This window comes from Andrographis paniculata, unplaced genomic scaffold (genome assembly GCF_009805555.1).
Source record: "Andrographis paniculata isolate CXL003 unplaced genomic scaffold, ASM980555v1 Contig14END, whole genome shotgun sequence".
Lineage (NCBI taxonomy): Eukaryota > Viridiplantae > Streptophyta > Magnoliopsida > Lamiales > Acanthaceae > Andrographis > Andrographis paniculata.
In genome coordinates, this window is record NW_026137424.1 from 641076 (window position 1) to 655734 (window position 14659).

Genomic DNA, 14659 nt, shown 5'->3' on the forward strand with positions numbered 1-14659 from the left:
AATATGTTAATAACTGTATTTGGATCTTCGAAATTTAAGTGTTAATATAATTGTCGTGATAGGTTAGATAAGTTGTATTTGGGCCTTAGTTTTAAATTGATTTTAAAATCAAGCCATGTCAATTTAATACAAAAAAAAAGTAATAATAATTAAATAGGCTACTGGAAGAGCAAAGTACTTCAAAAACCAATTATAGACGTCAAGTTGAATAGAATAGAATAGAAACTATTTTGAATATTACTGTAATTTTAGTTTGATTTGGAAGTATTTTATTTTAAATAGTTATGTGAGATGTAATTAATAGATAAAGATCGAATACTTCACATACTTTATATTGAAACTTAAGTTATGAATAAAATACTTGAGAGCAAAAGTAATGGCCTAAAATTAAATACTCATCTATTTAAACTGAAGTTTTTTTGCCAATGAAAAATCATAGTGACTTTATTTCAAAAGCCAAAAAATTGTGTCAGCACGGAGATATCCCGGTACAGGTGAACCCACTTCCATGCTATTAGAACAGGTGGATTTTTATTGAAGTCACTGCGCATGCATGTATGTGAAGTTGACTTGATGATAGATAAGTCAGCCAACAGAGGCTTTCTTTACCCAAAGCCAATATGCATGCTCTACCAAATATATGTCAATATTCCATATTTTATTAGTAATTCTTTGTACATCCCCATCGTATCACACTATAATCAAAAATTTAATGAAGGGTTTAAAATCTACTTCTGCAGTAACCAACTAATATGTATTTTATTTACACAATACTAGTAAATAGTAACATATATTCCCTAAGATAATATAAGGAATAAACTCATTATTTCTAAAGCCACAATTATTATCCCAATTAAATAAAATTCACTGGATTATGATCCATCCTATTCAATTATTTATTTATGTACATCATAATTAACTTATTACAACTCATTAGTATTATTTATGAACGCATACTATATATAAATTGCGTTGTAGTAGCAAAAACATCAATCCGAGAGAGAGAGAGAGAAGTCCTTGTTACCTGAAACTAAGATTTGAGGCCTTGGAGTGAGAGTAGTTCTTCGAGGGAGGCTCTGATATCGGCCGAGGTAAAGTCTTGTGCTTGTCGAGTGCGCGCAATGTTGGGGCTGTCGTAGTACACCACGTCGCCAAGACTGTAGCTTCGCTGGGCAGCATAGTTCACGCTGCTGCTGTCGCCGCTGCAAACTCCCGTCAGCACTACAGACTTATGGATGCCGCCGAGCAATCCTTCATAGTCCGTGTCTCCATTCTCCCCCACAAAAACCACCACTTTCGACAACTCCATACCCCATCGAAGATATATGTACCTACATTTCACATTTTCCATCTCACTCTCTAAAACCATATTCACAAAGCTATACAAATCCGAGAATAAATTACATCTCTATACCTGTGTTTAAATTTAAATGCATAGAATAGGAATTCCTGTGCACATGTATGTGTGTTTTGCTAACAACGATGTAAACTATACAACTATATTTTCAGAGTATTATATGAATTTTTTTAAGATCGATTTATATAGACATTTTGTAAAGTTTAAATGCTACTTATTAATAGTCATTTTTTAAAACATATTATGTCAAATTCCTATTTCTTCTTACAAAACATCACATCTGATACTCAATCTTTTACTGTTTACAAAATTTTCTAAAACTTCAAAAAGTTTCTACGTGGACAGAGTCTTAATTATACTTCGCTTTTAACGAGATATATGGGTTCCGTGTGTTATCGAAGGCATAGAAAGTAGTTGCTCATTGGGAAACTATTCGACAAGTAAAGAGCCAACACCATACTTGGAACAAACAAGGATCACAAGAGGTAGCATATCATCGCTCGCTAAGTACATATGTATAGATTCTACGAAGGAAATAAATTCATTCGAAATAGTTTATGTACGTACCTAAGAGCCTGGGAGCGAGACGACAGGACTGGAACTACTTTGATTTTACTTCCATCTTGGCAATACACAACGTGACATCGTAGCGCCTGAATTCTCATCTGTTTCCTCAACTCCTTTAAAGGGGGAACCTGAAATGCAAACAATCAAATTGTCAAGTGAAATATTAAAACAAACTGTATGAAAATGATAAAAATTTATGTTCATGTATGATGATTGTATTTGGCTTTGGAACGATGAAAAGAAGTAAAAGGGTGAAGGAAACAGATTCACCGATCCCGGCTTCAGAACTTTGAATGAATAGCAGTAGTCGGCTGAAGTCGCTTCATCTTCAACGACGATTTGTTCTTCCTTTCCGTCTCTGTTTTCTGTTATAGAGGCTGCCCATCGGACTAAAGTCTTCCTCAAACCTTCACCCCCCCAGCGATACTCGATATGTGAATGATAATACAGGTCGATCACAAATGGATTCTCTTCTGAATGTGGCGAAGAATAGTAAAGATCTCCCCCACTATTGCAAATGAATGCATCGAAATCAATAGGGCTCAATCTTTCAGAACTCAGAAACGAAAGAATCTCATTTATGTTAAAGGATGTTGCCAGGATAAATCCAACCGAGCCTTCAGCCATCTCCTTCTCTAAGGCGCCGAATATCTTTCTAATAACTTCAGAAAGTTCAGCATTAGCAGCACAATCCACGGCGATAACATACATGTTTTTCCTCCTCCTCAATGCTGGAAACTTACCAGCGCCTAAGTCTCCTTTATCTGTAGCAGATCCAGGTTTCGTAGCAGTCTTTGCGGCTAACTTGGATGACATTAAAACAGCAGTTTCTAGCTTACTCCTTCGGGTTTCAGAGTCAAAGGTAGAATCGGCATTTTCTATGCTCTCATTCTTGTCGCCATCGAATGAGAACTTCAAGTTTAAAGATAAATCATGTATATCTCTCAATGAATCACTTGGTGACTCCAATTCTGAATTTTCATCATCGTCGTCATTGTTCCTCAGCCAACTAGGTTGCCGCGGTTTGCACCCTGCTATCCTGGAGAGATATGTCTTACAATGTTCCGGCCATGAGAAAAGGTGAATATTCTTCAACCCATTTGCTCTACATTTTACCCAGAGATTCTTCTCAGCAACCAGCCTGAGAAGAGCATCAGCAATTGACTGCTGATCATGGGGATCGACAAGAAGACCGTTGTCTAAGACCTGCCATCAATACATAGGTATCGTTAATCTCTAAAAAAATGATATTAGAGCAAATACATAAATTACATAGAAAGAAATTCAAGAGATACTCTGTGTATGTCCACAGGGCCACCATTTTTTGTGGCAACAATTGGCAAGCCATGTGCCGCAGCCTGTAAATGAGAGAGAATAGGCATTGGTCACCAGAACAAAGATTTTAAAAATTTAAATTATGCATTTATGCGTTGCTTGAAGGCATACCTCGATCAGTGTAAGGCCAAAAGGCTCAATAAAAGCTGGATTTATGAAGACACCCTGTCATAAAGAATTAAGTTAACCAAAAGTAATATTCTCTTGATTAACTGAAACAACAGCTATAGGTAAAAAATTTTGTTCCTGCAGGCTCGACATTAGTGGATAATAAACCACATATGGTGCCAAATACATAGTTTTCCATAGGTTTTAGAGATATTATATAGGAAACTGCTCTCAGTATTAACAAACTTTTATAGAGGCTAGCCCACAAGATAGTTAAGCCTCACTGAATGGCTAAATTATATGCAAATATCTGAATTTGCTTAAGAAATATAGCCACTGTTCGTTTCACAACATTAGCAATCTCGTTGTCCTACACGCAGAGACACACACACATACAAAAAAAAGGGAATTTTGAAATACTTCTTAAAAGATACTCCCTAGAAAATTTCAAATTTATTACATTCACCAATTCATGCACTTTGCATCCTAGAGATTTTGCACCATCTAACCATTTATAATTTACACACACACATACACATTTATAAACCCTCAAATCTTTATATTCCATTTAAAAGCCACTGCACATTATTATTAGAAATTAACACAGATAATTTCAGAGGAAACAAACATTTTTCCTGAGATGAGCTAGGAAATTTGATGGATTTCAGAAACCACATTAAGGATAGGCTAGAGTCATTTTTAACATTCATTTGCAGAAGACCACGCTGCCAATAAGTGCTCAAAGGTCCCATGTTATTATTATTAAATGAAGTTGAGATAAACCTACTGCAATGTTACAATGCAAGTGTAGCAGTTAATTTGGTATCATATCTTCAAAATCATAAAATAAAAAAAATAATAATATTATTCATTTATATTTTTATTTTTATTTTTTGCAGAAGTAGAATCACTCTAAAAGACTACTATTTTTATCAAGTATTTTCAAAACTATAGGAAAAGAGAACATAAATTTATTAGTCTAAGGTTCCAGAAAAAAAACATCCAAGTCAAAAGTAAGTTGAATTTTCAATCCTATTAAAGGTTAATAAGTCCTTATCTATATATGCAACATATGATGGTACCTTTGTCTTTGCGGCAAGACGATAGATGTCAGGGACTTCTGATTGTTTATGATGTTTCGGATAAGCAACTTGACCGTAAAGATCATATTTATCGATCAGTTTAAGAATTGAAAGAAGAAGAGATGCATTCATGCCGGACATTTCGTCAATATTATCTCTGTTTCCCATTATTAAGGTCTGCAAGAAAGAGCAACTAAGAAGTTTGAAAAAGTGCAAGTCCTCACCAAATGAGTACACACAATATCTAAGTACATATTAAGATTACTTACAAGATTAGCAAGCTCCCTTAGCGGTCGGCATTCCCCAAATGCTTTGACCAATGTTGTCAGGTTCTTCTTTGGATCAGGCCTGGCTAGTGCAAGAATCATAGGCTTTCTAGGATTTTGAAAGAAACGCATTACCTGTGTTGACAAATAGGCATGTCTTGGTTATCAGAACAAGATACATTATAAGCAGTACTTTTAAATAAATATATGATATGTCAAAAAATTATGGTGTATGACATAGTTTAAGAGCGGGTCAAAATAAACTTTGTTTGTAAAGCCTTCCCGTATACATTGCAAAGAGCATTGTCCAACCTCTGCCCAAATAGGTGGATCAGGAGAACTCCCATCTTCATTTGCCTCTATTTCTGTGTCTATGTCTCCCTCATTTGGAACTATGTGATGAAATTCCATTCCAGGTGGTATAACCTACCAAAAAAAAACCTCATTGCACTTAATTGAACATCTATACATATTGAAATCTCATTGAGAAAAGGATAAAAGTTCAACAAAACCTGTGCATGTATTTTTGTGTGCGATGAACGACAAGCAACATAATGACACATCACAACTGTGTTCATGGCAGAAGAAACATATGACAATCTTACAGCTCTGACAAAATTCAGCTAACAAGCTAATCAACACACTAATAGCTTTCTGACTTTGGAAAATAGCATAGTTACCTCCGGCGGGAAGAATATGTGGACGTTTGGTCAAAATATAAAAGCCAAATTGAGCTGTACAAAACAATTCCGCTAATTGAATCATTTTTAACAGATAGAAATGTTTGTGCAACATACTCTAATAGGAATATAAAGGAATTTTGGAAAAGAACCTGGACTAGAAATTTAGATGAAAATTTAAGTTGTATAAGTGATAAATATACTCACAACAGTGCGTGGCATGAATCTTCCATAACAGCTCACATTTCGCTTGACCCTAGCACGTATTTTGCGTTCCAGAATTGGATCAAAAGCATCATACAAACGCCACTGCTCATCTATCTCCTGCCTTGTACTAGTAATAACCATTTCAGAAGCATCAAGGGATAATTCTTCTGCCTCTATTCTTCGAAAGATCTTATAAGTAGAATCAATCTCATCCCTCGACAACCGTCCTTGTCTCAAGAGTTGCTCCAGCTTATCACGGCCCAGTGAGTGGCCGGTGAAAAGCATTGGGACATTGAGAGCACCAGACAAAAGAGCAGCCGAGTCACCAGCATCAGCATAATGCCCGTGGATAGCAGCAGGCCAGACTGGATGTCCATTGCCAATTTGCTCACCAAGAACTTTTGACATCTGTATAATGTGGCTGAGAGCACCATCGACAAATTCAGGGATGTGGGGCCATAAAAGTTCTTTTGGAATATATTTTTCTCTTGGCCCAAAAGGAATACGAACTATGTAGGCACCACTACTCTCTCCCATTTCATCCATTAATCCCTCGGAATGAAGTGGAGGCAACATCTCTGTGGGTTCACCATAGCTCCAGTCTACATCAGGTGATGATACTTGTCTAGTGAACAGATCTACACGATATACACCTGGCATCGAACCTAAAGCCCTTGCCAGCTCAACAACATACTTTACCTAATTATAACATAAAAGAAAACAATATTTATACTAAAATAAAATCGTAGATTGTATCAAGTGACCAATTGAGTCACAAAAGTATCAGAAATCTAAATAAATATTACTAACAAGAAAAATTACTCCAGCAAAAGACAGTAGATATGAATTTCTTGGACAGAGACTTTACCTGCCCACCAGTATCAGAATCACGTCCAAGCTCCATGTTTTCACCTCGTATCAAACCATGAAGGCTGCAAGGGACTACTCATAAGAATGCAAGCAATTAAGTTCGATAGATATTTTAAACAGAATATATTCTCTGATATCTCAGGTTTTAAAATTCTGCATAATCATATAGAGGCATACATGTTTAATTATGGGTGTGAATTCTTACTTAATCAGAATGTGAAATAACAGCAGAAATAAATCAATAAATAGATCTTATAATACAAGTAATCAATAAAATAAAAAAGTGTGTGATCTTTACCAAGACAGGGAAAAATGGAAAAATGATATTTTTACCTTATCAACACAATATATAATTTTTTCCCCTTTTGTTGACTAGCCCAAGTCTCCAAAGCATCACCTGAACTAGTCCTTGGTAAGCGACCTTTGTTGCTTTCACAATGAGATGAAAGATCATTAACTACATCTCCTTTCTCTCCCTCGGATAGGTCTTCAGACATATCAGCAACAGCTTCTCTGTGGCCTCTTTCACGCTCAAGATGGCGTTTAGCGTTTCTCTGTGCCTCCTTTTCCTCAAGCTAAAGAATCCATCAAACAGGATATGTCGATTGTTTGATAAAACCTCAGTCATACAAATAGTTTACTGTAAATAAGTCATAGAACAAGCCCATGCCAATAACAATTATGTTAGATTTCAGCCTCTCCTTAAATGTGAATAAAGCACAAAAAGCATCAGCTATTTCTGAGAACATATTAACCCAGCATGAACTAACACCCAGAAAAAACTAATAAAAATAAAAATATGTTGTGTGCCATGTTGAAGAAAAATGCAAACTGGAACAAGTTAGATAAATTATGGACAGCTGAACTCTATGTCCAAGGCATTCAGGTCGTGGTAACACAGAATTATGAGGTTACTCAGATTAGTAATATTTTCTGTATTGCAAATGAAGATGAAGGCATAAAGAAATGAAGTTAGGCCAGTACAACAGGATATAAAGCTTTGAACCTTGTTATGCAAAAAGGTTATGCAAATGCATCAAGAAACTTCCTAGGTTATTTGCAAGAATTCTAATTTTGAAAATTATTTCACTTTAAAGTGACCTACCGTATGTAAAATTTGAAGGGAAGATATTTTCGCTATAGTTAGCAAAGATTAAAAATAAAAAAAAAAAAAAAAGAGAAAAAAACTATCAACAGTTAAGGTTTGGTGCAATTGATATATACTTCACACATATGCTTCGAAAGATTTCACTTTCCAAAGTCAGATATTGTTTGCTTTCGTTCACGAAGTACGAGAATATCAAACAATTATCGAAAAATAATAATTTTCCAACACATATGACATATAGCTAGACACTTCACTACTAGATTGGTCTATGAAAAGATCATCAGTGAGAAATGGAAGGTGAAAAGATGTTTTTGACAACTTCTTAAACCAAAGTCACCAAACACAGTTTTTTCCTCAATTGACAAAGGTACCATATCTTCTCTGTTGTCACTACAGAATCAAGAAAAAAGCAATTATTTTACATTAAAAACCCTTCTTTTACAGCCTCATCAATTTTTTTTATATCATCTTGCCTTTTCCTCCCTGGTCTCAAAATGTTAGGTAAGTTGAAATTGAAGAAGTTGAAGTGACAAACTCTCTTTGTAATGCCTAATATCTCATTCACCCAATTCTAAAATGAATTCCAATTCAGCTTAAAATTGCTAATATCAAGTACGACGAGCATAATCTGTAACAGGAAAATCACATTTCATTAGAACCTCAAAATTCTACCGAGCGCATAATCACATACTCCCGCACTTGAAAACAATCGTGAACATAAAAAACCTGCTTCTTCTGGCGAGCTAAATTCCATATCCGCCAACACATGTTCTCTAGTCTGGTGTTCCTCTCCTTAGTACCGCCAGTGGCTTGCGCCTGCGTATTCCCGCGCGCGCGCAAACGCTCATTAGAAAACCAAACCGATATTAGGAGGCAGAGAGAGAGAGTAGGAAGGCGTACATACTCTAACCCAGGAGCGATGCAAATCGGTCTCATCGAAGCCAGTAATGACCTCTTCGACAAAGTATCTGGTAGGACTGAACCTTCCCCTCTCCCGGAGAAGCAGGGAGGACTTGACCTCGTCGATACCAGGGCCGACGTCGAGAATGGCCTCGAGGTAGCTGTTAATCCAGTCGTTTCCAGCCATGGAAGCGTCAAACTCAAGTGTGTGTGGAGAAGAAAGGAAGGGATGGATAGAAGGTGATGAAGGGATGAATGAATGGAAGTGGTCGGTCGACACTCACTCCCTCCTCTCCTTTGCTTTCAGTAACCGCTCAACTCAAACCGACCACTCTCCATTTTTTCTATATATACAGAAAATATTATTAGTAAGAGAGATTTTGGGAATATTATTTCTTTATTTATTCATTGATATTTGGCCGTTTCCTTGCATGTGCTATTTAATTTTTTTCCTAACTGTTCAATTTTTAATACTTATACTACTTTCGTCCCTTCACAAATATAAGTATTTTTATTCTGAATTATTTAATAATTATTTTTAAAAATATTTTATTTTCCTTTTAAATACTTTTATTTTATTAACACATCATATTAAAAGAAAATAAAATAAAATTATTTTTATATTATTTTTAATTACTCATTTTAATTAAAATATTTATTATTGTTAAAGAAAATTGTCAAATGAATAAAGTACTAGTAAACAAAGCGAAACTAATTATTATTACTTATTATTATTATTATTATTATTTACTATTATTTGCTGGTGATATGGAAAGTAATTATTGCCGGGGGCAACGTGTCAACATCAAAAGCATTCAATATCAATAACAGAAATATAGTTTTATACACATAGACGTTGCATTCCCGTATACGTATATTAATATCGTCAACGGTTAGGTGCTGAATTGAAAAAATTAGCATCGTATAATTCAAATCAGCACATGTAATATATATAAATAATACATATTTTTTTATTATACACAACATATGTGCTGAAATCAATTAGTATTTGTGATGTATAAGACTATAGCATGTGATGTTAATTCATGTGTTATATTTATGTTGTTGGTTCATAATTACAAGTGTGTTGTATAACAGTACGTGGTGTGCTGAAATCAAGTATTGAATGTGTTGTATAAGACTATCGCATGTGCTCTTAGTTAGTGATGTTAGTTCATGTGTTGCGTTTGTATTATATGAATGCAGACGGTGTGTTGCCGATAGTAATTAGTGATGAAATAAAAGACAACACAAATTCATTCATATTATGTCTGATCTCTCAAAGTCTCTCTCTTTTATCACTCTATATTTATTAATAGTGCACTTACCTGTACATATATACACATACATTAATATTTATATTATACGTCTTACACACGTCTCGTCACGATATATATATACTTATTAAAATTATATTATTATTATTATGTAACACATGACGAAGACTCTTACCTATTTTATTTTGGTAAATTTTATTTTTATACTTTCTATATTATCTATTTTCTACCATATGGAAAATCTTGCAAAAAATTTTTATTAAACATTTCTCTCTCACCGGAAATAATTTTCTGACTTAGTCTCTGTGTGTCAAAATGCATCTGGTTTCTACGGACCTTGTTCATACAATTGTTAATGACTATGGCTACAAGCCAAGATCGGGCTAAGGCTATTATTTCATTCGTCACCATTTGGATATAAACACATATTTGCATCATTTTGATTGGCATCCATTTAACCTTCAAATATATAAAAATATAGTATTAATAATGGCAAACATAGATATTACAAAATACAGTATAAAAAAGTATAGACGTTAATTTAAATATTACAAAATATAAAATAGCATAATGTAAAATGACATAGTATGTCTATCACTGAGGGTTTGCTGGATCTATGGAAAAATCCGCTATATTAAGATGCGTTGTGTCGTAATTCAGAAGATCATCATCGGGGTCGTCATCATTATCAACGTGATTAATCTCGACATCCTTCCCCTTTTTCTGCAGTGAGGCTTGATAAAGATCAGCTAGGTGTTTGGCTATTCTATAGGTATTGGCCCAATGACCTTCAATGCCGCACTGATTACAAATGTCAATTTGCCTCTTTAGCCTTTTCGGCTCTATCCCCATATTGGGGTTTATTTTGCTTCATGTTAATGTCAAAACCGCGGTGATTGTAAGGGTTATATCGACTGCATTGACTCTCACAACCGCGACCACGTACTTGGCCTCGTTCATAAAATGTCACGTTGGCTTCAGGGAACGGACTAGAACCAGTGGGCGGGGACTGATGATTTTTCATCAGTAACTCATTATTTTTCTCAGCTAATAAAAGACATGCAATGATTTGTGAGTGCTTTTGAAATTTTTTCTCATGATACTACTGTTACAGAACAACATTAGAAGCATGGAAGGTAGAGACAGTCTTTTCCAATTTATTATTCTCAGTAATATTTTATCCGCAGAGTTTTAACTGAGATGCAATCTAATGGATAACAGAGCTGTAATCTGTAACAGTTTAAAAATTCTGTAACCGCAACCGCAAGTTAAGCGAATCATGTCGGGCTTTCGGGAGAGTAATATATTTCAAGTGTCCAAATCTATCCCTTAATTTATTCCACAAATCAAGTGAATCTTTCACCGTCAAATACAATGCAACAACACATACTATATTGAAACACGAAAAATATTTCTCCTATTTGAAAAAGGAAAAGATGAATGTCAATACAATAAGTGGCAGTGCAAAATTAATTGAAGACTCTCGAGAAGACATTATATTTCTCTCCGCAGGGACGAAAATTTTGATACAATACGCATTGTTGGCTCCTAAAGCTCGAAGAAATTTACTAAGCTTTCATGACATTCGAAAAAATGGTTATCACATTGAGACTATGAGTGATACCAATGGTGACTTTTTGTTGATCACCAATATCATTGATAAAAAGAAATGCATCATGGAGAGATTACCCTCACTCTCTACTGGTTTATATTATGTCATTGTTGAGTAAGAAAAAACCAATGTGCAGGGTTTTCGAGAATGGGCCTAGGGCTGTGGATTGGTGTATAGTTCAATTGGCCTATTAATGGCAGTGAGATCCTAAATGGGTCTGAATATAAGCCAAACGGCCCAAGTGTTATTAACAAATAGGTTTTTTTGGGAGAAACCTGTGATTAGGATATCGGTGAATACAGAAGTCGGACAAAAAGAAGACGGACGAAGAAAGATGAGGGCTGATACGGAAATCGAGCAAAAGAAAGTCGAGGAAAGAAAGATAAGATGGCAGACACGGAGGTCGGAAAAAAGGAAGTCGAGGGAAGAAAGATGATATGGCAGACACGGAGGTCGGACAAGTGGAAGGCGGACAAGAGGAGACGGTTAAGGGACAAGAGGAGACACGTAGCAGCAGGTGTGCCGGTCGGACGAAAAGCAGTTCTAAGACGGTTAAGGGAAGTTACAACCGACGAGCGGATCGGACAAGTGAAAGGGCGGTCAGTTGGTCGCTTGATTGGGCGATCGATTAAATCGTCTGGACGGATGATTGTTCAGCCGATTGAAGGGACTGGATGGTGGTTGCTTGATTGGGCGATCGATGAATCGTCTGGACGAATGGTTGTTCAGCCGTTTGAAGGGACTGAATAGTGGTCGCTTGAGTGGGCGACTAATTAGTCGTTTGGTCTAACGACCAGTTAGTATCTGGATTGGTCGGTTGGTCAATTGTTGGGTTATTCGGTAGGTTCAGTCGGTGGATGGTCCAAACGATTTCTCAGTCGGGTGGTGATTTATGATCCGTCTGAAAAGGCGAAGGTTGTTTTCAAAGTTATAGGGTCGAGCAAACGGTTGCTAAATATAAATGCGACCAAAGACAGTTTTTCAGACGGTTGTAAACACGAGGAGGTTTCTCTGTCAGTTATAACTGGTAGTGCACGATCTGATAACTGACTTAGAAGACATATAAGAGGGGGTCCGCAACTGGCAAAAACATCTTCAATCGACATCAAAATCAGTGAATTTCTTTTGGGGATCATCCTTTTACTTTTTCAGTCTATAGCATTTATTTCTTTTCTATTTTATTCATGTATCGTACGTTGTCTAGGGATTCTTAAATCTCAAGCATTTTATTTTATCAAATTCGAAGATAATCTCTATTTTTGGATTTTACTTTTTATTTTTGAAAATCAGCATCAACAGTCATATTAGGTGTTGTTGAAACACACCTCACGGTAGATCAAAAGACTACCATTTTCAAATATGATATAATCGCCTTGAGCATCCTCACGGTATTCATGGTCATTCATTAAAAAATAAAAAAGTGTTAAACTCAAATGAGTTAACTTGTGTTGCTTTTACTCAGAGAAAAATGATAACCAGGTCATTTCCAACTAAAGTAGGTATTGAATTACCAACATTTTTGGAAAGAATACACGGGGATATGTGTGGACCAATAGACCCACCATGTGGGTCATTTAAATATTTTATGGTGTTTATTGATGCATCTACCAGGTGGTCACATGTCTGTTTATTATCCACTCGTAATATGACATTTGCGAGATTGTTTGCCCATTTCGGCTTGGGGGCATGCAATCTTAAATGCAGGAACACTCATAAGAATGAGGCCGACAAACTATATGTGACACCCCGGCCCGCAAGCCACGCAAAGCCTAACTCTAGAGTTCTTTCAGTAGGACTTCCGAAAAAGAATGTGCGCATTGTTGACATGAGTAGTCTATTCAATTTATTTAACCTCTTATTCAACCTCGGGGGTATTTCATCCTCCCCGACTCATATCACTATTCAACTCCGGGGTATTACACTATCATTGCTATTACCTTATGCAACTAGTATATGTTCACGAACCAAATATATCTCATCTACGTATTTTTGGGTGTGTTGTTTATGTATTTCACCCCTCCAAATGTACAAAAATGCGTCCTCAACGTAGATTGAATATTTATGTCGGATATGAATTGCCGTCAATTATAAAATATCTTGAACCTATGACGGGTGATTTATTCACTGCAAGATTTGCAGATTGTCATTTTGACGAATCATATTTTTCGACATTAGGGGGAGATAGAAATGAACTGAAAAGAGACATTAATTGGAAAATCCCATTCAATTTTTATGATCCACATACAAAGCAATGTGAACTAAAATTTTAGTGCATTATACATTTGCAAAATATTGCAAATCAGTTATCGGATGTTTTCAATGACTCGAGCAAAGTCACACGATCATATATCCAAGTTGCTAATGCTCCGACTAAAATAATTGTCGTTGGTGGACAAGTTGCAAGTGCTAATGAATCAGCGATACACTTAAAGCATGGTAGACCACTCGGTTCCAAAGACAAACATCCTCGAAAGAAAAGAGGAATTAATGATGATAATCATGAAAATATCAGGATTGACACTGATAAACCTCAATCTAATGAGGAAGTCAACCCTGAAATAATTACTCAAGAAGAGCATGATCTTGAATAACATTATGAGATTATTGAAAACTCAATTAACTATGTTACTTCAATAAAATGTTGGAATCGTAAAAAGACAATTATTGATAATGCTTTTGCATATAATTTAGCACTTGATATAACTGAAGAAAATGAGGATCCAGAGCCAAAATTAGTTCATGAATGTCGGAAAAAAAAAATTATTGGCTAAAATGGAAAAATGCGATTCAATAAGAGCTTGACTCATTAAACAAAAGAAAGGTCTTCGGACCAATTGTTCAAACACCAGATGGTATAAAACTAGTTGGATGCAAATAGGTATTTGTACGAAAAAGAAATGAGCATAATGAAATTGTGAGATATAAAACCCGTCTTGTAGCTCAAGGATTCTCACAAAGACCTGAAGTAGATTATGATGAAACATACTCTTCAGTTGTTGATGGAATAATATTTATATACCTTGTGAGCCTAGCAGTGCGAGAAAAGCTTGGCATGCGTCTTTTAGACGTAGTTACTGCATATCTTTATGGCTCATTGGATACTGATATTTATATAAAAGTTCCTGAGAGATTCAATATGCTTGAAGCATACAAATTAAACCTAAATGAATCATATTCCATCAAATTGAAAAAATCATTTTATGGACTTAAACAATCAGGGCGAATGTGGTATGATCGTCTCAGTAAATGTTTAATAAATTAACAAAAAAATGTTATACTAATGATCTAAT

General features: G+C 35.5%; 1 protein-coding gene across 2 annotated transcripts; it reads right to left on the reverse strand.

The window, feature by feature from the left end:
• Positions 1–808: 808 nt before the first annotated feature.
• LOC127258785 (probable sucrose-phosphate synthase 1) lies at positions 809–8812 on the reverse strand. 2 transcript variants are annotated; one of them, XM_051285781.1, is made up of 13 exons: positions 8485–8812; positions 8307–8396; positions 6806–7047; positions 6471–6534; positions 5603–6301; positions 5028–5141; positions 4719–4850; positions 4450–4626; positions 3371–3424; positions 3220–3282; positions 2195–3130; positions 1925–2052; positions 809–1331 (listed from the first exon to the last, which is right to left on the reverse strand). In XM_051285781.1, exons 1-13 carry the CDS (start codon positions 8665–8667, stop codon positions 1031–1033), a joined length of 3183 nt encoding a protein of 1060 aa, XP_051141738.1. In that variant the 5' UTR covers positions 8668–8812; the 3' UTR covers positions 809–1030. The 2 variants fall into 2 exon arrangements, with proteins under 2 accessions (XP_051141738.1, XP_051141743.1); XM_051285786.1 differs by having other exon boundaries at positions 8481–8651.
• Between the last annotated feature and the right edge of the window lie 5847 nt (positions 8813–14659).